This window comes from Clinocottus analis, unplaced genomic scaffold (genome assembly GCF_023055335.1).
Source record: "Clinocottus analis isolate CAN_PGR_092001 unplaced genomic scaffold, fCliAna1.0.p SCAF_9, whole genome shotgun sequence".
NCBI classification, from domain to species: domain Eukaryota; kingdom Metazoa; phylum Chordata; class Actinopteri; order Perciformes; family Cottidae; genus Clinocottus; species Clinocottus analis.
In genome coordinates this window covers 2,301,138-2,325,305 of record NW_027176251.1, presented here as the reverse complement: position 1 = coordinate 2,325,305, position 24,168 = coordinate 2,301,138, and the positions used below count along the sequence as shown (strand labels likewise).

The window sequence follows — 24,168 nt, the reverse complement described above, 5'->3', positions numbered from 1 at the left end:
CCAGAGTCCCCTCAGAAGGAGGACCAGTCCCTTAGAGACAGTCCTAAGCCACAGTGAGAAGAGCGCTGACTCAACACGACGTCGATGGTGATGACCCAAAGACATCAACCTGTGGACCTCCTTCCAGGATCAGGTCTCTGTATCGGTCCTCGAGCACTGCTTTCAGGATAACTTCCTGTTTACGTTCACTTCATTTGTTTGTAGGATGTACATTACTTTAGATTGTATTGCCTTTATGTCAATGTTTTAATTACTGCACTACTTTATTTCTGATGTCCTTATTTTGGTTTTACTTGATTTTGTACATATTTAATGAACGTTGTTGGATGAGCTCGCCGTACCGGATAGAACTGAACCTGACGATGAACAACAAACAGTATTTGTCTCCATATCAGAACGAGGAAGAGTGCTAAAACCACAGCTTCATAGTTCATAGTACTGCAGGCCGACATGCCGACTTGTAAAAGCTGAGGCTCATAAATCCGCTGAGGCGGAGCGTCTCATCTGGTGATACTAACATGTCGCTTCCTCCTCTTTCTCCTCCTCCTAATCTTCTTCTGAACTTCATCAAGATAAACACAGAAACCAGATTTAAGGAACTGTTAAATTCCATTCACGCCGTACTCTTTGAATGGAACGAGCTAATCAAAGTGTCCGACCTCCTGGGAACTTTTGGGCTTCCTGGTCTGGTGTTATTATATTACATAGTTAGGCTGTTACTTCATAATGGAGCATAACATGGAAACACTCACGTTAACTACAAGTACCTGAAGGCTGTACACAAGGAGGCTACCTGAGGAATGATACCAGAGGCGGTGGCGCCTCCTTGTGGCAGAAACACAGTACGGCACAGTTCTGCTGAAGTGTTTGTTTGATGAGAAATCCTAATATTTATTAATATAATGTTATATTTATTTGGAGTTAGTTAGTAAATAATATTTAGTGTGTGAATAAAGAGACACATATATATTTATACACATATGTGAAATGCATAGTTTAATCAGAAAGTAGTAGAAAATATAACAGAGTAGTACTTCACTAATGCTATTCAGTCCAGATAAACCACGTGACCTTTATGAATGAAGGAGACATACTGAAGGAGAAAGAGTGAAGGAGACAGGGTGAAGGAGACAGGGTGAAGGAGACAGGGTGAAGGAGACAGGGTGAAGGAGACAGAGTGAAGGAGAGAGAGTGAAGCAGCCAGGCAATGAGATGAAGACAATCAGAAGAGTATTACAGTTTGTTACAGTTTCCTGATTTATATTTTGTACAAATCAACTTTCTTCAACCGACGTCCTGCAACACCTCCTCCTCTGTTTCCTCCTCCTCCTCCTTTTCCTCCTCTTCCTCCTGCTGTCTTCGTAGGACATAGTCTCTCACAGTCCTGGTGTGTCTTGAAGCGTTTTTTGTTGCCGACACAGCGGCAACAAAAAGCAGGAGTACCTCCCGTTGTCACTGTCAAAGAACCACATCAGGGTGAAGCTGCTGCAGTCGCCGTCCAGTCTCAGGAGACAGACGTCTGGAAGGAGACAAGGAGACAGATGAGGACGCATCACACAGACTCGGGAGACCACGGATCACCCTTTCTCTCAGGAGATATAAGAACCACATTAACCCTAACCCTCAATTAATATGGGCTGAAAGGTTTGTCCAAATGTCCCTGGTTAGGACAATTGGACAAATTATTCTGCCCATATTAAATTATTCAAAATGGCCCTTTATGAATAAGGATTAGGATTACAGTTAGGATCTTTAAGGTTCAGATCTGTTCGGAAAAAGGCCCAAACTGCTTAAAAACTTGGTGGGCCCATTGCCCTGTGTGCATAGAAAGAGTACCTATAAGCTCAAGGTCAGGTCACCTCTGGAGGACCAACAAAGAGGCCGTAAGTTGGGTTTCCATAATTTTGAACATCATTTCGTCTTCAGAAACATTCAACATAAACATTGTTCTGTTTAGTCTGCAGATGCTCAGTTACCCGTCCTGAGGGGAGGATCCTCAATCTGTCAGCTGTTTGCAGGTCTTTTTCAACAGAACAGGAGGATATTTGTTCATTTCCTCTGAAATAAACACACATACAAAGAAACAATGAGAAGAAATGCACAAATACTTGACATTACGTCACATTTAGTTGAGGCTTTTATCGAAAGAGATTTACTATATGTGCATTTAACATGAGAACAAACTCAGAACAATAAAAAAAATCAGGAAAGTACAATTTCTTAAATAAAGTCACACTACAAAATGTATTCTACTGCGCTACCTTCCTTATTCAAGGTGTAATCAGGAAATATGTCTGAGGAAGATGTAAAGACTTCCTGCTGTCCTGATGTCAATGAGGAGATCATTCCACAATTGAGGAGCCAGGAAGCAAACAGTCGAGACTTTGTTGAGTGTTTAGCTCGCTGAGACGGAGCTACAAGCCGATTGGCTGAAGCAGTGACAGAGCTACAAGCCGATTGGCTAAAGCAGTGACGGAGCTATAAGCTGATTGGCTGAAGCCGAGTGAGTGACATCTGGATAAAAAACTGTCGGTCTGGTCTTACTGTTGAGGGCGGAGAGGAAGACCCTGAAGAAGCGCTGGGCGTAGCCCTGCTCCTCCGTCTTCAGGCTCCCCATGTGGATCAGGTGCTGGTGAACCGGCAAACTGGCCAGCTCCTCCACCTGCGTCCGGTCGTAGCGATCTCCGACCGTCACCACGAACAGCGCCGCCCCCTCACACTTGGCCTTCTGGGAGATGTAGCGCAGCTTGGCTCGGTCCTCGTGAGCCGTCTGGGTGCCCACCACGGTCAGCAGCACCCTCCTCCTGCGGGGCTGGCCGGCTTTCAGCAGCACCTCCTTCAGAGTGAACTCCAGCGTCCGTCCCAGCGCCGACGGGCCTCCCAGCTGCGTCATGTTCCGGATCAGATGCTTCCTCATCAGGGCGCTGGTCTGGTAGGTCCCGAGGCCAAACCCTACCTTGGTGTCCTGGGCGCCGCCCTGCTGGACCACGGCCACCCGGGCCTGTTTGCCGGCCCTGCGGGGCTGCGGGCTCACGACCAGCTGTTCCACCACCGAGCCCAGCAGCTGCTGGACACCGGCGTACTCATCAGCCTGCACCTCCCTGGAGCCGTCCACCACCAGGACCAGGTCCATGTCCACCTCCTGAGGCTGCACTGGGTCCTGGATGAAGGCGCACTGAGGCAAACGCTGGCAGGGGTCTGAAGAACGACATCATGAAGAAGTAGTTAGAAAATGTCACATATTATTCTTATATAGCGTTTAAAGTAGTTACTGAGGAAAAAAATGTATGCGTCTCAGGCATGAGGCTCAGTGTGTACCGTAACAGACGGCGCACTTCTGGACCTTCTGCAGGTCAGCAGTCGGGTCTGTCCCCAGAACGCTGAAGATGGATCTTCCTGAGTCGTCCAACTGAAGAGAAACAGCAGCAGTTGTTAATCATCAGATGACTTGCAAGAAGCCTGAACATCCATCTACAGAAATCGGTGTTATCTTGTACTTCTTGTTCTTCTCAGTCACAGCGAGTGTTCTGTGATCTTCTCTTTTGAGGAAGTGATTATCTTGGAGGGCTAACATGTGGTGTAGATTCAGACCACGTCTTCTGAAGCGGACCTACCTCCACGGCTCGTTCAACGGCTGGAGCGTTCCTCAGAGAGATGACCGCCGGGACGATGCCGAGGGCCCGGTACTCCATCATGGCGGTGACGATGTCGGTAACATCCGGGGACGGCCCGTTAGAGAGGAAGACAGCCACCTTCCTCATCGTCGTTCCTGCTCGGACGCGCTTGAAGACGTTCTGGCCCACGAAGCGCATGGCGGCCCCCAGCTGCCGCCGGTTGGACGTCCTCTCCAGGGCGATGTTCTTGACAGACTCCATCAGCTGAGTCTTGCGGTGGTAGTCCTGGAAGCGGATCAGGTACTTGGTGTAGGCGCTGTAGCCCACCACCGCCACACGGGCGCCCGTCGGACAGTTGCTCTCGGAGACGGTGATGTTCTCCAGCAGGGACAGGAGGACGGAGCGCTGCTTCTCGAAAGCCGCCGGGGTCACGTCCTCCGACATGTCCAGACCTAGCACCAGCTCGGTAGGGAAGGCCGGGCACTCTGACGGACCTGGACACCAACGAAGAAGAGTTCACGTTGAGGAGAAGAAAGGGAAGCTGAGGATGTAGCATAAGATAGTAACAAATGTTTGAAAGCTGCATTCTCTCTCCTGACCACCATGGGGTGACTCTTCTGGTTGTATAGAAGTCTATTAAAAATGATTATCTTTTTTCCTGATAGGAGGGCATCATGTCACTGCCCTCCAACATCACCAGTTATAGACGCACACACGCGCGTGCACACACACACACACACACTCACCACAGTGGTCTCTGATGGAGTTGATCAGCTGACACTCCTGAGAAGAAAGACAATATGTTGTGTACAAATATATAATTAATATTCCCTTCGTGTTGGCAGTTACACTTAAAGTACTCAGAGCCTTTACTGCAGTAAAAGTATTAATACACAGGGTGAAAATATTCCACTATAAGTAAACCGGACTGAAGTAAAAGAACATAAATGAAGTGGAAGCGTTGCATCATGGACTTACCGTCATGTCTTTGCCTCCGGGAAGACCTCTAGGACCCTGAGGAGGAGGCATCTGTTGTTATTATTATTACATGGTTTCATTATTATGCTTATTATTATATAATAAAAGTATTACGTAGTAATGATAACATATAAATGCTCATTATCATTTCGTAATATGGTTTCATTAATCCTGAAGAAGACTCACAGTGTGACCCGGGGGTCCTGGGTCTCCTGGCCCTCCGGAGGCTCCCGGCCCGCCCGAGTTCCCCTGGATCATCACAGCAGAATTAAAAGTCACAGAAGAAGAAAACCACTTCTTGAATTAAGAAATGAAACTCACCCCTCGACCCTGGTTCCCTTTAGGACCCGGGTATCCTTTGGTTCCCTCCTGACCATTCTCCCCCTGAACACAAGAAACCCCAACAGTTTGGACTCCAACATTATGATTATTACTCATGCTTTGGCTGCAGGCTTGATTTATATCTCAGGTGTCAGACTCACCTGTAGACCAGGATACCCGGGGAACCCAGGATCTCCCTGTAGAAAGAAGACAGGAAGTAAGAAACATTTTATTTCCTTTTACTCTATCACAATGGAAGGCATGCAATATACATATATGTATATACTGTATCTTCACATGAACACATGATATGTATAATAATCCCCTCTTCTTCTGTGGTGCTTTAACGCCACCAACCAGCTGTTTTTAACAGGATGGAAAGTATCTTCTGTCGGCTTCTCTGTTCACGTCGCCGTCTCAGTGGTTCAGATCTACCTTGGCCCCTTGGGGTCCTGGAGGACCATAACCATCTTCTCCGTCTTGGCCCTGAGACAAGGTCAGACGGACAGACAGACAGTCAGACTCACGAGGAAACGCTCACTCACAGGACTCCCGATGATGCTCAGCTGCTTACCGGCGGTCCTCTGGGTCCTCTGGATCCAGGCGCCCCCTTCACACCCGGGTTTCCTGGTTGACCCTTTAACCACAATAACAGTCATGTCACTCATTCAGTAAACGTTCCTTTCACACATCCCATCTCCTATGTCCTCGGAACAACCTTTGATTTAGTCTAGTCGCAGCACAGGTTAGTGCATAGTGAGACTTCATTGCTCAGAGCACATCTGGGCCACGTCTGGACATTTGAAAATGCAATAGATACATGTAACCAGTGTCTCTGGTCTTTGTAGGGATTTTCTTCTCCCGACTTACAGGCAGAAAGTCAAATCTGCTCAGGTTGTGGCCAAGACTGTGTGGAGATGGACCAATGAGCTGCAGACCGGATGGACTCTCTGACACTGGCATGAGTGTGTCGACTGAAGCCGGTCAACACGTCCTCCTGAACCCGGTCAACATGTCCTCCTGAACTCGGTCAACATGTCCTCCTGAACTCGGTCAACATGTCCTCCTGAACTCGGTCAACACGTCCTCCTGAACCCGGTCAACATGTCCTCCTGAACTCGGTCAACATGTCCTCCTGAACTCGGTCAACATGTCCTCCTGAACTCGGTCAACATGTCCTCCTGAACTCGGTCAACATGTCCTCCTGAACCCGGTCAACATGTCCTCCTGAACTCGGTCAACACTTCCTCTTGAACCCGGTCAACACGTCCTCCTGAACTCGGACAAAATGTCCTCCTGAACTCGGTCAACATCTCCTCCTGAACCCGGTCAACATGTCCCCCTGAACCCGGTCAACACTTCCTCTTGAACCCGGTCCACACGTCGTCCTGATCATGGATGAGAGTCCCTCTGAGAGGCTGAAGGGAAGTTGTTGGGCTTTCAAGGCAGACACACGCCTTCAGTGTCCGGTGGAGGTCTGGGACAGGGACTGAGGTTCCCATTGTTAAAAAGAGGGGCAGGAGAGTGTGCTCCAGGTCTCGGGGCGAATCTGGTGTCAGATACCATTTTTTGAACAATTAGATTCTAGCCTAAACACTGGCATCACATCAGCGCTCTGCTTCAGTTGATTGCTATCTCTACCAGGACTGAAAGGTAATATAATCAATAGTAATGATATTATATATATATATATATATATATATATATATATATATATATATATATATATATATATATATATATATATATATATATATATATATATATTATAATAATAATCAATACAACCAGCCAAGAGCCGTATCAGCCAGACTGATCTCAATGTTTGTTGATCCACCAGATGAGGCAGCAGGAAGTGATGTCACACACCTTCTGCCCGTTAGCTCCATGGCGTCCGGCGAGTCCCGGGCCTCCAGCTGGTCCCGGTTCACCCTGCAGGAAGAACAACAGCACTCAGACCAGATATAAAGACTTTAACCACAATACACACAACAACTCAGCACTGAGGCCTTTCAAACATTATTAGTGTCATTGACTTTTAGTGGGCAGCTGAAGAAGCTAAATATGACCAAGTTTAAAAAAGTATATGCGGCAATAACTAAACCTCTGTGTTTCTTATATGTCAGAGCTAGAGTTAGGTTGGGTCTGCTGGGTACTTCTTGAGAGGACCACAAGGGGCACAAGACAAGGGGCACATAGTGCACAATGGGCACATTACAAGGGACACAAGGAGCACAAGACCAGGACCACAAGGACCACAAAGATTAAAACATGAACATACATTTAAGGGTTAAAAATGATACAAATGGTTAAAATGTTTTTTTTTAAAGGATGAAAAGGGTTATTGAGGAGAAGTGGTTAGGGTTAGATGTTAGGAGATAATTTATTGACTGTTCGACTGCAGCCAGAATGTTGGTAAAGAAGAGAGGAAGTACGTGAGGAAGACAGAAAGTAGGTGAGGAAGAAAGGAAGTAAGTGAATAATACAGGAAGTAGGCAATGAAGACAGGAAGTGGAGGTTTTATAGCTGTGATTCTGGTTCAGTACCAAAGGACAATCTTCAAACCTTCCTGACTGATGTACTGATGTCATGCCGATCGTTTTCTCAAGCAGCGTCAGAGTAAAAGCATGAATCCACAGTCCACCTCCACACTCATATGAGTTGGACAAATACGGGAGGACAATGATGACGAGATCCACCGACCTGACGTCCAGGAAAACCAGAGAGTCCTTTTGGACCACGATCACCGCTTTCCCCTCTGTTTCCCTGCAGAGACAATACGTACTGGTTGAGGACACATGAAGATACAACACAGACTAAATATTCATATGGTTGTATCTTTAGTCTCCCCTCTTTTATCTATTTCTGCTTATTCATATCTTCTATTTCCTGTGACGTGGAGGCCACACAGTGAGGTTTTAGCGGTCATAGCGGTCACAGGGGTCTTAGATGTTATAGGGGTCTTAGGAGTTATAGGGGTCCATCTCTGAAACAAGGTTGACAAACCACTTGGTGAGAACATTTACTGATGAATAATCAAACTCATTGGACATCCTGTTAATCAGGACTCCGCCATGTGATACAAAGTGTTCCACATGTTGTCGTGCTGTGATAAGACTCATTAAAGCAGCTGTTGGTTGGTACACTTCTCTAACTGCTTCCAGATCCTATGGTGGATTTTGCTTTCATTATCCAAGAGTCACACGCAGTTCACATTTCACTAAACTGCTGAATTTCTTTGGAAGTCTGTGCAGCAGCCAAGACAATTTTCCCGTCTCGAGCCTCTAACACCCACGCCCTGTCAGCCATGAGGAGGTGGGAGGAGGGCTCCCAAACTGAGATATGAGGGCTGGAAACTGGAATTGCTCACAAAGTACTTGTATTTGACTCTGTTTCCTCTTTGTTTCTGAGCTTCTTACTACAGGTTTCACACAAGTCTGGATGAAGTGATCCGGAGGCGCTGGTCCTGTTAATCAGCCTCATGTTGGCAGCTGCTGTCTGATCACTCACCTGTGGACCAGACGCACCTGGGCTGCCTTGAAGTCCTGGATCCCCTGGTTCTCCAGGTACACCCTTCAAAGACAGAGGGTATTTCAGTGTGCGATACCTAAACAAAGCTTGGCCTTCAGAGTGTTGCTGAGCTCCTCTCCTACCGGTTCCCCCACCAGACTTTTCCTCCCGTCTGGACCCTGCAGAGCAGACGTTTAACTTTTAGGGCAATGTTCTGTTTCACATGTGGAGAATCACAACGTTTTGTTCAACATGCAGGCAGAGAACTAAAATGTTAGGTCTTTCAGGTCTGTTTTATAGATACATATAAATTCTACTTAATAAGAATGATAGTGTCTCACCGGGTTGCCAGTGTCTCCATCGCCACCTGGCCCTCCGTTCAGTCCAGGTAACCCCTGTGGGGGTGGAGGAAAAAAACACCTTCAGGACTTGTACATGAGCTGTAGAGCTCGGTTCTAGATACTACAGTTCACAGAATGTTGTGTGAAGCCCTCTGATTGTTCTCAAGGAAGCGCTTCCCAACACTTCACAGCCAATTCCATGGGCCTCCTTGCACAGGGGTCCTCGTTTGACCTCAGCACAGAAGGGTTCAAACCGCCGGGTGTCATCACCTGTAAGCATCAGTTTCAAACACAGACACAAAGTGATGGTTCCTACCGGTAGACCTGGGTTCCCGGGGTCCCCTTTGGCTCCTGGACTGGTGGTATCAGCACCTGGTTCACCCTGCCGGACAAAACAGAGAGACCCTCAGTCCATCCTGAAAGATAAGATCCACATGGAGGAGCCTCCAGCTGTGATTGGCTCTCACAGGAAGAGCCTCCGGCTGTGATTGGCCCTCACAGGAAGAGCCTCCGGCTGTGATTGGGTCTCACAGGAAGAGCCTCCAGCTGTGATTGGCTCTCACAGGAAGAGCCTCCGGCTGTGATTGGCTCTCACAGGAAGACCCTCCGGCTGTGATTGGCTCTCACAGGAAGAGCCTCCGGCTGTGATTGGCTCTCACAGGAAGAGCCTCCGGCTGTGATTGGGTCTCACAGGAAGAGCCTCCAGCTGTGATTGGCTCTCACAGGAAGAGCCTCTAGCTATGATTGCCCCTCATAAAAGTAGCCTCCAGCTGTTGGACTCACCGGATCTCCTCTGAGTCCTCGCTGTCCTTTAAGCCCCGCCTCGCCTCTGGTTCCCGGGACGCCCTGAGGATGAAAGTTCAACCTGTCAATCTACCAGACGGGGTCCTATCTGATCAGTGTGGACGTGAATATGTACTTTGTGAGTATGTATATGTGATGTATATGTAATGTATATGTATACATGTATACATGTATACGTGATGTATATATGTACATGTACATGTATATGTGATGTATATATTTAATCTATATGTATACATGTATATGTATACTATATGATGTATATAATGTATTTGTATACATGTATATGTGTTTATTTATACAGCGGTTTTCCTTACTGGTTTTCCAGGGTCTCCTCTCTGTCCTCGAGCTCCCACTGATCCTGCGAGTCCCTGCAGGCTCAGAACCAGAACCAGGTAAGGACCAGAACCAAGTTAGGACCAGAACCAGGACAGAACCAGGTAAGAACCCGGTCATTACCAGGTCAGAACCAGAACCAGGTCAGAACCAGGTCAGAACTGTATATCTGACACACACATGTGTGTGTACATGTGTGTGTGTGTGTGTGTGTGTGTGTGTGTGTGTGTGTGTGTGTGTGTGTGTGTGTGTGTGTGTGTCAGATATAGCCAATTGATTTGTCCTGAAGTCAGAGAGCTGAAACAAATCCCCTGACTCCGCCCTGAGGGTTGGAACATGAGGAAAGCCGGTACCTGCTCTCCGTGGACTCCGTCCAGTCCGTCTGCTCCGCTGCCGCCCTGTTGGAAGAGAATCAACATCTCACTGCTGCCCAGCTCTGGACTCGAGACTCACCTCACTGTGTGGACTGGAGTGCTGGTCCCATTACTCACCCGGTGGCCCGAAACTCCCCTGAAGCCCTGCAGAAACAAAGCACAACATGACAACGTGTTCCTTCACCGGTCTGAAACCCCACTAAGGGTTTCATCCCCAATGAACAAGCTCCTCTGTGTGGACTGGGACATGAGCACCAGATGTGAAGAAGACGTAGTGATTCATGTAAGGTAAAAACCTTCTCTCCTCTGGTTCCAGGACAGCCAATCGAGCCCTGACGTCCATGTGGTCCAGGAAGCCCCCGCTCACCCTGCAACAGCCAAGCAGAGCCAGCAGGGAATCAGCAGCGTCCACAAGAGACCGGTCTCCCTCCTGATGCCTTCATGGTCTCAGGACCGACCCAGAATAGCACTTACAGAGATGCCCTCCTCTCCAATGAAGCCCAGATTACCCTTCTGTCCCGACGTACCCTGTTCAGGAAACACAAGACCAGAAACTCTTAGACTCTTAGATTTCTTTGAAATGTCTTTTTAAAATGTAGATATGAAACATCTTGGTCCAGAAAGAGGAACCGGGCCAGTTGCAGCAGACGGACACCATGGCTAAGGATCAAAGGGGCGTGTCACCTTTGACCCCCGGGGGCCTCGGACGCCTTGGACGCCTTCATGTCCCGAACATCTGCATGGGACGTTGCAGCACTCCCTCGACAACACCGAGTCCTGAAGAAAGACAGAAAGTTCAGATCAACTAAATAAATTCTCTCTGTCAATGCACTCTTTGAGGCGGCTGGTTCAGAATTGTTGGTTCTGAGGTCACAACTCACAATCTGCTGCAGGACGGTGTTGCCGACGCCCGCCATGCCGATGCTGAGAGGAAGCTTGTAGCCGAATCCTCGTCCAAACTCCACCATCTGCAGCTGGGCCGGGTCCCGGGTCCCCTCCAGAGCCACCGTCAGCAGAGCACTGACCCCTGTACAAGAAGATGTAGTTCTAGACATAATGGAGTAACATAGTCTGCGTCATCATAAAGAGAAGGAATGCACATCTCCCATGTGTTACCAGACTGTCGCAGCAGCTCTGATTCCTGCTCCAGCTTCATCACGTCCTCATCGAGTCCGTCTGAGAAGATCACCAGAACCTGATGGTCACATGTCAGACTGATTCATTCAAGTGAAGGTTAAGACAAATCTAACATGGTTCTCCGGCGAAAAGCAGCTTCATCAACCTTCATTTAAATAAATTACCTTACTGCATTATTAAAATCTTCAGGAGTGAAAGTAATACCGATTATATAGTGATGGAAGGCTAATAAATACATAGTATGTCACTTTGAAAACTCCATAAAATGATGGATGCTTTGGTTTATCCCACGCTTGTGCACTCTGAATGCTTATCTCTCTTGGCCTCTCAGTCCAACTCAAACCTCTTTTGCGTGCGTCAGACTGACCTTCACGCCAGCTTCGGACTGGGCACTGAGCTTCTTCCCGAAGGCCTTCAGCAGGTTGGCGTTGAAGTAGGTGGGCTCTGCCAAACTCAAGTTCATGACTTTATTCACCACGTCTCTGCTGTAGGCCTCAAAGTTGAAGTCGTAGAGGGAGCGTCCATCTCTACTCAGCACTTGATAGGCGATGTTGGTCTTCACAGGCTGCGGACCGACGCAGCACAGACCTGCAACCGAAGAGACGTAACGGGCGATCTCTGGCAGGAAGGCCTGGAGCTTGGCGTGGCCGCTGATCAGCATCTCGCCAGGAGCTCTGTTCTCACGAGAAATATCGAATCCCATGGCGATATCAATGCTGCAGCCTGAAGCAGAAGGAAACACGCCTTTACATTTGGCAGCCAGAGAATCATGAATATGGTGGCCAAGAAGGGACAACGAGCCAAAGGCACACTTTCCAACTCACAAACCTCGGTTGGGTTGGGGTGTTGGGGCGGGTGTCGGCGGCAGAACAATGGGATCATCTTTGCAAATGTTGTCCACCACCTCCTGCTTGATATTTGCCAAGTCGATGAAGTTCTGCACCCTGAACAGGTTCTCTGGAGTGCCGGTGATCTGCAGGAGCTGCAAGAGGTGGACGTCTCCGACAGCGATGGCGAACACCGTGATCCCCAGATTCCTTAGCCGCCTACCCGCCGCCCTCACCTCATCGTGAGAATCACCATCTGAGAGCAGCACCAGGATCTTGGGGATCTCCTCGCGGCTGCCCCGCGACACCTGGAAGTAATCCTTAATGTGATCCAAGGCCCTTCCGATGTTGGTGTTTCCACCTTTGTATGACATGCCCTGGATGTGTGAGATACAATCCTCCTTCTTGAAGTACGTGTTGAGGTCAAACTCATATTGAGGGTCCTCGCTGAACTGAGCAAGTCCAACATGCACAAAGTTCTCACTGACGTCAAAGCTGTTCACCAGGTTTGTTGTGAAGTTTTTTATGATATTGTAATTGGTTGAGTTGATACTGCCAGAGCGATCGAGCAGGAAGACCAGGTCGGCCTTCTCGCAAGCTGCAGAGCAAAGCAAAAGACAAGAATTTGTTTACATGACGAAATAAATAATAAGACAAAATAAATGTAATTATCACTTTACAAGTTAATTCCTGTTTGGCCACAGCGCACTCTATCCAGGAGAGATTTAAAAACATATGCAAATTCTTACCGCGTTTGATGCAGAAGACAGAAGACATGTTTCTGGTCAGATTTTCAAGTGCTCCAAAATTGTCCACGTAGAACACTTTCGAGGCGTCGCCGCCGGCCATGGTCATCAGCTCTTTCATTTTAGCGTCCTTCACTCCGATGCTGGCGACGAGGACCCCGTTGCTTCTCAGTGCGTTCGATGTCTCATTTAATCGTTCATGGTCGGTGGCCTTACCGTCTGTGATCACCATGAGAATCTGAGGCACTTTGTCTGCTCTCCGGCCGCCATGTTCAGCGTTAAAGAACTGGAGCGAGGACTTCAAGGCCTTGCTCGTGTAGGTATCATTGTTTAATGGCTTCTCTTTGGGGATCGCTGCCCGAATTTTTCGTTTGGAGTCAAAGTCCTTGAGACTAAAGGAAGACACAAAACTAGTGGAGTAAAAGATGAGCCCAAAACGAGTGTGGTCCTTGCCAACTGTGGTTTGGTTTACTACTGACTCCATAAACGTTCGCATATTTTCATATTCCGATTGATATATGCTTTTGGAGCTGTCCACCAGGAAAATAACGTCAGCTTTTTCTAGCTTGCAATCTGGTTGAAGAGAAAAAAGACGCAGAGCAAATGGAGAGTTTTAGTCAGGAAATGAGACCTGATTAGTTTGTGTCGTGTTCTCATGAAATAAAATCTGTATCTTCTGGTTACAACAAAAGCATGTGAACACAGATTCATCCGTGTGCACAGAGATATGTCTAGGACGTGTTTAGGCAAGATGAGCACAAACATTAAACTCTTTTATTTCCATGTTGGATCTTGCTGGTAAGCCGGTCACCAATCCATGCATGGTTTGGTTGGTGAATTCAGTCTTTATTCATGCTTTACTAATGCTAAATAGTGTATACTTCTTATAAAATGCTACCTAAATGTATCTTACCTTTATTGCAGAACTCCACGGCCAGCTGGCTTTCTAGGTCCTTCAGAGCGTCAAAGTTCTTCTTAACATACACTGTGTCCGATGAACCACTGATCTCTACCAGCTGGGTGGTCTTGGCGTCCGCCAAGCCGATGGCGTAGACCACCACTCCCTTGGCCCTCAGAGCCTGGGCGGGGCCTTTGACGTCATCTTTGGCCTCGCCGTCTGTTATCACTACCAGCCTCTGACTCGTGTCAGGACGCCCTCCTCTGGTTGCATCAAAGTACTGCGACACCGCTTTCAGGGCCTTTCCTGTGCACGTACCTTCCTCTATTTGCTGCATTTCATCGACGGCTGACAGAATGTCTTCTATGTTATAGAAGCTGTCCAGGGAGAACTCCAGCTTGAGGTTGGTGCTGAACTGCATGAGACCGAACCGCACCTTGTCCTCCCCGATGGTGGACCTCTTGATGACAGTTTTAATGAACTCCTTCATGGTCTTAAAGTCGTTCTTAGAGATGCTCTCAGAGCTGTCAGTTAAGAAAAAGACGTCGCCACGTGCATCTCTACAATCTGTGGACACAGACCACAGAAAAGATTACATGGTGTTTTTGTTTTCTTGCTTTAAACTGACCTGTCGTCAAGTTTCAATGAGATTGTGGAAAATAAAAGATGTTTTTTCCGAGAGGTGTGACATTAAAAGGACAACAAGCTTGTCAAAGTTTCACGACACTCAAATGGGTCCCTTTACTTACAAGATCTCATGCCCTGATAACTTAAGGGCCTCGATGATTGAAGGGCCTTGATAACTGAAGCGCCTCAATAACTGAAGGACCTTAATAACTTAAGGGCCTGGATGAGGCACGAGTCACTGACTCGGTGACTCGCTATCTCCCAGGCCCTGCCTCAAAAGTGATACAACCTCATTCAAGATTACTTTCCTTTTTGTAATACTGCCAATTACTAAAAATCCCGCCAGACAACATAATCCCATTTGCCTAGAAAATGGTGGTAATATTGTATGGCATATTCAGATACTGTATATTTTACTGCTCACCCAGCTTCTTAGACTTCTTAGAGGATAGTTTATACCATTGATCTTCTTAATTGCTATCCATATTTTGAAAAAGTCTTCAGTTCTCCACTCACTTATTATTCACAGTCCAGTCAAGATTACTTTTCCTTACCGTCTTCAGTACAGATGTCTCTGATGATGTCATTGTTGATGGATTTCAAGGCATCAAAGTTATTGACATAGAAGGTATTCTTGGGGTCGCCGGCAATCTCTACTAGCTCAGTTTGGTTTGACTCTTTCACCCCGATGGCGTAGACGACGACGCCCTGCGCACGAATACTTTCAGCTGGAGCCTTCACCTTATCGGAGGATGCCCCATCCGTGATGACCACCAGGTACTCTGGGACTTTGTGACCACGAGTGGCCACGGCTCTCTCGAAGTACGGGCCCATGACTGACAGAGCTTTTCCTGTTTCGGTCCCACCTCCTTTGTGTTCAATACCCAAGACGGCTTTCTCCAATGACTCGGCATCTGAGTAGGTTGTCAGATCAAATTCTTGAGTTGGTGAATCAGCATATTTCACGAGCCCCACGCGGATGTGTTCTGAACCGATACGGAAGTTATGTAGAAACTGGACGATGAAGTTCTTCATGTCGTTGAAGTCGTTTGGCCAAATGCTCCCAGAGTCATCGATCAGGAAGAAGACTTCTGCTTCTTCTTTCTGCTCACATGCTGGAGAGGAAGAGCAACAACAAAAGTCAAAGAGAGGAAGATTAAAAAAATAACATTCAGACACTGGAAATATTTGAGTAAAGACTAAAGAACTAACTTTACAGCTAGAGTTCAAACCTTTTCTGTTGCTCGTTTCCATTTTAACGACTGAGAAAGCTTGGTCAATGATGTTGTTACACAGGGTTTTCTGCAGGCTCTGCTTCACGGGCTCCAGCTCAATGAAGCTGTCCACATTGAAGACAAACTTATTGGAGGGGTGAGACGCAATCACCTCCAGTTCAGTCTTGTTGGCTTTTTTAATTCCGACAGCGAAGACGGTGACTCCGGCTCGGCGGAGGTTGAGGGATGCATTGCTCACGCTATCCTGGGATTTGCCCTCTGTGATCACCACCGCCACCTGCTGGGCACCCTTTCCTTTCCCGTTGCCCTTCTCTTTCCTACTCCCCTTTTCCTCAATGAAGATTTTTTCCAAGGTGAATTCTAAAGCCGCTCCAGTGTTCGTACCGCCTCCACGATAAGGCAGGATCTTGATGAACTTCAGCAACTCCTTCTTGTCATTGAAGGTGTTCAGGTAGACCTGTGCTGTGGAAGTCTCGTTGTACGTAACGATGCCCACTCGGACTCGAGAGGGACTGACTTCTAGGCCGCTCACGACCGAGTGGAGGAAAGTGCGCACCAGCTGGAAGTTGTTGGTCTCATTGCTTCCTGACTCTTCAACGATGAACACGATGTCGGCCATGTTGGCTTCTTTGCAATCTGTGGAAAGATTGTAGTTAGTTACTTAACTATCTTTTACTCAAGCATTCAAATACATGTGAATATTAACTATATTACAGGAATGACAATTATGTTGGTCCATCCAGTGAGCATTATTTGATACGAGCTAAAATCCTTTTAGTGGAACTGAGATCGTCGTTCTTATGTGTTAGTTAACTTCCAGACATGAACTGAAGAATAACACAACATCAAATACACTTTCCCAACATTTCCCAAATGAATGAGGGATGATGGTTCTCACCTTGAGTAATGCTCTCAGTTTTCTCAGCCATCAAGAAATTCTTCAAATTAAGTTCGTCGAGAGAATTGAATATGTACCCAGCGCTGGCAAATAAGTTTAATTCACTTTCGGTTGCACCTGCACTTATTCCATAAACAGTTATCGCTGCTGATTTGATCTTTTGAGCGGCCTCAGACACATAATCATTGGACGGTCCTCCGCTCACGACCAGCAGGGACTGCGGAGTGCCCTGCTCTGCACGGCTGCCCGCCTCGCTGGTGAAAAAGTGGCTTTTGGCATACTTCAGAGCACTGCCCAGTTTTCGCTTTCCTTTGGGTTGTTGGAGCCAACGTTTGATAGCATTCAGTGTTTCCCGTTTAGTTTGATAAGAGCTGAGATTAAACTCAATCTTGGTATCTTCCCCGTATTGGGCCAAACCGATGCGGTAGGCGGACGCGCCGACGTTAAGGTCAGCGACTAATTTGCCTAAGTACTTCTTGAACTTCTTGAAGTTTTCAGGAGACATGTCACTGTCCACCAGGAAGTAAATATCTTTAAACTTCTCGGCCAAAGCTGAAAACAGAGAAAAACAGAATTACATCTTCTTCTGTTCACAGATAAGCATGTGCAACCCCACGAACACCTTTTCCCCAGTAAAACAATAGTGCATTTCAAAAAGATGGTTTTCTAGATGTTTTTATATCTCATGGACAACTAAATGCTGTGTTCTCCGATCCTTGGGCTTACCTTGCCTCTGGTACTCCATAAACATGCAAACATTTTTCAGCAGACTGTCTTTCAGCATCTGCAGGTCCTGGTAGTTTGCGATGGAGGACAGGAAGAGATGTGGAGGCCGGTTAGCGATGAACTCTATCACTGTCCGGTTGGCTTTTCCAACCCCGACGCCAAACACCAGGACGCCGTGATCTCTCAGGCTTTTGGTGGGCTCTATCACATCGTCCGTGGAGTCTCCGTCCGTGATAACAACAGCGATCTGAGGCACCCGTTTTCTGGCTCGGCTGCCCGCGCCCTCTGTGAAATAGTTATTTTGGAGAAATGTGATGGCCTTCCCCGTTTTCGTGCTTCCGGTTTGGTGGGAAAGCGCGTCCACTGCAGCCAGCAGGGAGTTCTTGTCCATGTGATCCTTCAGCAGGAACTCCACGATAGCTTCATCGCTGTACTGAGCCAAGCCGATCCGAACCTTGTTAGGGCCGATGTCCAGGCCGTTGACTACGCTGCGGAGAAACTGACGGACCTCCTGAAAGTTCTCTTTGCCGATGCTGGTGGAGCCGTCGACCAGGAAGACGATGTCGGCCAGTGTGGCGTGTTTACAATCTGGACCAGAAAGGAAAAGGTCAGCTCCACATGTGTTCTTGTAAAATGATGCAAAGTCTCAAAAAAACCTTTCAGGTCTCGATGTTACATATTGCGAGAAACTAATGAATCATTATTGTCCTGCAAAGCTCCAGTTGTTCACATTGTAAAACATTCTTCTCCACACAAACGCCAGATACGGTAATTGGCCTCCGTTTTCATAACAAAATAAAGGCTTTGAAAACAGTGAAACCCACCCTTTGTCAGAGCAGCGGACCCAGAGGAACACGCTGCTATGAGGAGAACGAGGAGAAGACTGGTTCTGCCCTTCATGCTGGAGCTTCTCCTTCTACAACACAGACAGAGCAGAGGAACTTCTTCTCCACTGAGGACTCTTGTCTGTCTACTGCTGGCAATCAATCAGTCATGTTTTCTGCTCTCTGGACACAGATTTACACCAACAGCAAACACTGCAAAAGGGTTTTACAAAATATACACAGGCGTTGGACAGTTAGTTTGTTACTGAGTCACTAAGACGTGTGATAGGATTACTGGAGGCTTTTATTTTGTAGAAAGTGGCTTTCTATGGTTATTAAACTGACGGACAAATTGAGGCTTTTATTTTGTATGTGTCTGTACTGACAGCCTTTTGGAGACAGTTTGACATGTTAATCCCTCCTGAGGAGTCTGAACGCTGCGGCAGAAGATTACATGTACTCTTCCATGTACTGTGTGTATATGTACCACGAGGTACACTAAGTCTGACTTTTTCTTTACGTTATACTTTTATAAAACATATTCATCACAGAACTGTTGAGCAAGTTCAAAAGTTTTTTTTTCATACATTTTGCTTGTTGATGAAATCATCTGATTTCTTTTTAAACATATATATATATATATATTCATACAGTAGTAATAGTTCAAGTACTTACAAAGTCTGTAGTCAGCGTGAATATATTTAAATGTGTATATTAACGCTGACTACAGACTTTGTAAGTACTTGAAAGTACTTGTAAGTACTTTGTTTCAATGAAGTAATAACACTGTGAAATACTGTATAATACAGTGATATACTGTATAAGACAGTGTAATATTGTATAACACCGTATTATACTGTGTTACAACCTCATAAAGACCATGTACTATGTGTATATGTTCCATGAAGTACACTAAGTCTTACTTCTTCTTTACATTATACTTTTATAAAACATATTCATCACAGAACTATTAAGCAAGTTCAAAAGATTTTTTTAAATACATTTTGCTTGTTGATGAAACCATCTGATTACTTTTTAAACATATATATATATATATATATATATATATATATATATATATATATATATATATATATTCACATATATTCATACAGTATTAATAGTTCAAGTACTTACAAAGTCTGTAGTCAGCGTGAATATATTTATATATGTATATTAACAGTGACTACAGACTTTGTAAGTACCTGAAAGTACTTGTAAGTACTTTATTTCAATGAAGTAATAACACTGTGAAACACAGTATAACACATTAGTATACTGTGAAATACTGTATAATACAGTGTTATACTGTATAATACAGTGTAATATTGTATAGCACTGTATTATACTGTGTTACAACCTCATAAAGACATTAACTTCATATCTCTACACAACCTCATAAAGATATCAGAGGAAAGAAAAGTCACTCACAGATCTGCTGCATCAGTTCCTTCTGCCCTCAGACACAAGAGTCCAAAGCTCATGGAGAAGCTGTTTCTGCTGATTCAAACACATATCAGAGGAAACGACAAAGAGCAGAAGACCCAAATGGGGAGGGACCCAAATACTGTAACCAGAACTTCATGCTGACCCAGATCCTGGAACCAGAACTTCATGCTGACCCAGATCCTGGAACCAGAACTTCATGCTGACCCAGTGCTTAGTCTTGAACCAGAACTTGGTGGTGGACCAGGTCTTTATAAAGAGCTAGTGACTGACGGACGCTTCTGATGTTTAATAGAAAAACCTGATGAGCATTATTATATCTAATAATATATGATTAGATATAATCACATATGATTAGATATTCATATATTATATAAATAAATACTTGTTTATGTAAATATTGAAGCCTTACTGACCACTGCCGTGGCTGACTGGAACCGGTCCTGCATGCTACAATGGACCTGAATTGAATTAAACTACATGACACCAACTCCCCAAACAAAGAAAGCAAAAACATGACTCCATATGGAAGACATTTACTGCTTTTCTCCAGAATTTCCTCTGAACAGTTCTGCAGAAATACCAGAATGTGTCATCTGAGGCCAAGACACACACACACACACACACACACACACACACACACACACACACGATTTCCAGAGAATTGTAATCTCATGAAGCCGTTTTTCAGCAGTCAGCGTAGGAGAGTGTTCATGTCCAAACGTTTTGAGATTTGTTTATCTCCGTGAAGCAGTTTTCATCCAGCTGAAGACAGGACCCATTATTGTACTCCTCACACATCCAGAAAGGCACACTGATTCCTCCCAGAACGACTTTCTTTCTGTCCATTTCAACTGTCTTTCTGTGTGTTTGTGGGGACATGAAAGTGGCCTTTATTAAGGGGTGTAGGTGGGCCAGCAAGTGGCAGAACTCTCATAAACTGTAATACTATTATTTACAATGCCATCATATTATTTCCAAAGAAGTGAAATGCCAGTAAAAGTGTCTCCTCTGATTCTCTGCAGCTGCTCACTTCCACCCCCACAGACAAGTTTGCCGCTGTTTTTTTTTTTTTTTTTTCACCATTACCGTAATGGACCTTCTTAGCGTTCAGAATCAGTTGGATTTACGTCGATGGCGTAAGTAAATAAGGAGTTAAAGTCAAATTAGCTTTGCATCCACTTTGCGTTTGACTTTATGTCGCTGGCGACAAGCTCCGTACTAAAAAGGTTAAATCGGCTGATTCTTGACAAACCGACCACAGATTTGCTGCTTAAACAACTAACTTCCCGCCTGAAAAAGTCCTAAAATGACATTGTGTGACTCAACAACAGTAGTATTCAGAGAACAACTTTCAGTTGAGTTTTCTCATCAAGTAGCTACAGAGAAGATCGCATATAACAAGTAAATACATGACCTTTTCAATACGGAGCTTGTCGCCGGCGACATAAAGTCAAACGCAAACTGGACGCAAAGCTAATTTGACCGTAACTCCTTATTTACTTACGCCATCGACGTAAATCCAACTGATTCTGAACGCTAAGAAGGTCCATTACGGTAATGGTGAGAAAAAAAAACAGCAGCAAACATGTCTGTGGGGGAGGAAGTGAGCAGCTGTAGAGAATCAGGGGAGACACTTTGACTGGCATTTCACTTCTTTGGAAATAATATGATGGCATTGTAAATAATAGTATTATAGTTTATGAGAGTTCTGCCACTTGCTAGCCCACCTACACCCCTTAATAAAGGCCACTTTTATGTCCCCACAAACACACAGAAAGACAGTTGAAATGGACAGAAAGAAAGTTATTCTGGGAGGAAACAGTGCCTTTCTGGATGTGTGAGGAGTACAATAATGGGTCCTGTCTTCAGCTGGATGAAAACTGCTTCACGGAGATAAACAAATCTCAAAACGTTTGGACATGAACACATATGAAAGCCTATAACATGGACACTCAATGCTTTGGGGAAACAAAACTGTTTGAGAAGATGTAAAATAGGTTAAATTTCATTCTGGTAATCTCAAAAGCTTCGCTCATGTTCATTTTCAATTGTTCAAAAGAGAAATATTATGGAAAGTCAACTACGTTTATTCTTATTAAACACGCATATAATTTACCTACCTGGTTGATTAATTTATTACAAATAAAAATCCTGCATTGAATGGTACAGAAGAGGTCAAAGGGCCAAGGTGAGAAGATATATAGTGTTGGTCAAAGGCTTTGGTCCAAATGCCATTGAGATACAACAAGTTTGACAAAATCTTACAAGAACACAAACCAGATGAATTGTCTCTCTGTACTTCTACCATGTTACCTGTCTTGTGACCCCTCAGAGTGACCTCTGGAGCTGTAGGGATGCAGACCATCATGCTGTTACTGTTACTGTCATCACCAACATATAACTTGATCTGTTTTGACTCTGCTGTCAGTGTCTCAGCACCTCTGACTAAATCACATCATCTTAACGTAGCACTTTGGTCTCCAGAAGGATTCAGCTCTGTGTTGTGTGTGAACACTGTTTGAAGAGTTGACTGTATGACTTATGTTATCAAACTGAAACATGGAGAGCACAGCTACTCTCACACGTCTAAGATGTCTCACATAGTTTATAGTAGTCAAATGATTCTTAGACGTTGTTGCCTGTTTACAGCCGTATGTCTATATTTCTGCATGTACATTTAGATAAGTCATATTCATTGAATGTGTACACACCTAAAGCTGATTCTGATTATATAAATAATAATATATTAATTAAGGTAGTTTGCTGTTCCTGTGAAACTGAGCAACAAGGCCGTTGGGTTCCCCAGGTTGCATGTCGGTTACTAAAACATTTACATCAGCCGGTCATATGACCTTGTTTAGCTCAGAGCAGCAGGTCATGACCGCAGAGCCACAGGTCATGACTTTGTTTAGCTGAGAACAGCAGGTCACAACCTCAGAGCAGGTCCTCACATTTTTATCTGAACCAATGACATCTGCACACTTCTAGATCAGCAAAGAAAGACAATCTTTGATATTTTTCTAATTCTGTATGTCAAACACAAGTTAAATACAGTACTCCCCAAAAAGCTCAGAAACCTTCAGAATTAGTGGTGGCTTTACGATTACATTCCTGTATTTGACTTGTGTTGCTGTATCTCAATTCTTCTGATTCTTCTGTCCAGTGTTATTGGATGGGAAATTCATTTTTATGAGACAGTGCCATGCTGGTTGGTCCAAAATGCAAAAGAGGAATGTTGCATTGGTTCCCAACCCAAGTCCAGCCTGACGGTCTGCATCCCTACAGCTGTCAATTCCAACTGTCCTGTATATTTGTGGGGACATGAAAGTGGACTTTATTAAGGGGTGTAGGTGGGCCATCACGTGGCAGAACTCTCATAAACTATAATACTATTATTTACAATGCCAACATATTATTTCCAAAGAAGTGAAATGCCAGTCAAAGTGTCTCCTCTGATTCTCTGCACCTGCTCACTTCCACCCCCACAGACATGTTTGTTGCTGGTTTTTTTTTTTTTTTTAAATTACCATTACCGTAATGGACCTTCTTAGCGTTCAGAATCAGTTGTATTTACGTCGATGGCGTAAGTATATGAGGCGTTATGGTCAAATTAGCTTTGCATCCAGTTTGCATTTTACTTTTTGTCGCCGGCGACAAGCTCCGTATTGAAAAGGTTAAATCGGATGATTCTTGACAAACAGACCACAGATTTGCTGCTTAAACAACTAACTTCCCGCCTGAAAAAGTCCTAAAATGACATTGTGTGACTCAACAACAGTAGTATTCAGAGAACAACTTTCAGTTGAGTTTTCTCATCAAGTAGCTACAGAGAAGATCGCATATAACAAGTAAATACATGAAATAGCGCCACCTGCTGGTAGAAAGGTAAACCGTTACTGTGGTCTCATACAGGCTCTGCTCTGTGTTCACTCAAGAAACGGCACAATACGATAAAACAATTAAATATGATCAACTCTACACACACACAAATTACTTGATTAAACTATATTACGAACTGTGTTGCATTAAAAAAATGCAGCGATTAATTGAACAGTTGATTCTTGCTGTGCACATATATACATGTATTAAACTGCCTGTAGTCTCTACTGTTGCTAACTTAACCAGGTGTATTTATTCATATTTATTAATTAATCTTCTTCTAACGTTACTCTGCGATGTGTTTGCATCATATAAGACTGTAAATGAGAATTAAAAGACCGTAAATAATAATACATATTACTGGCTTTTATTTTGACATGAAAATAATCGTCTCTCTTTTCTCGTTTTTGGTTTCAGACGCCAAAAACGAGAAAACGGAAGTAGTTTTCCGTTTTCCCGTTTTTGGTTTGAAACGGAAAACGAAGAAACGGCCGTTTTTCCGTATTTCCGTATTCTCGAATGAACGGAAAAACAAACGAACAAAACGTACACGGACCGTACACGGACCGTTCAGGAATGTTGTGGTAACGATGTGCATCAGAAGGAGCGACCAGTGATCATGTGACTCAATGAGCCAATCACAT

At 45.1% G+C, this 24,168-nt stretch overlaps 1 protein-coding gene across 1 annotated transcript; it reads right to left on the bottom strand.

The window, feature by feature from the left end:
* Positions 1-1,299: 1,299 nt before the first annotated feature.
* On the bottom strand, positions 1,300-19,683 carry LOC137780985 (collagen alpha-6(VI) chain-like). The gene is made up of 37 exons (XM_068569450.1): positions 19,628-19,683; positions 18,197-18,288; positions 17,373-17,960; positions 16,647-17,198; positions 15,746-16,384; positions 15,068-15,628; positions 13,902-14,453; positions 12,992-13,561; positions 12,244-12,840; positions 11,783-12,138; positions 11,395-11,473; positions 11,160-11,305; positions 10,963-11,055; positions 10,753-10,806; positions 10,575-10,646; positions 10,396-10,422; positions 10,258-10,302; positions 9,886-9,939; positions 9,548-9,610; positions 9,081-9,146; positions 8,765-8,818; positions 8,567-8,602; positions 8,424-8,486; positions 7,617-7,679; positions 6,783-6,845; positions 5,488-5,550; positions 5,349-5,399; positions 5,075-5,110; positions 4,914-4,976; positions 4,779-4,841; positions 4,593-4,628; positions 4,361-4,397; positions 3,615-4,108; positions 3,319-3,409; positions 2,545-3,198; positions 1,977-2,058; positions 1,300-1,519 (listed from the first exon to the last, which is right to left on the bottom strand). Exons 1-36 carry the CDS (start codon positions 19,678-19,680, stop codon positions 1,997-1,999), a joined length of 7,188 nt encoding a protein of 2,395 aa, XP_068425551.1. The 5' UTR covers positions 19,681-19,683; the 3' UTR covers positions 1,300-1,519; positions 1,977-1,996.
* Between the last annotated feature and the right edge of the window lie 4,485 nt (positions 19,684-24,168).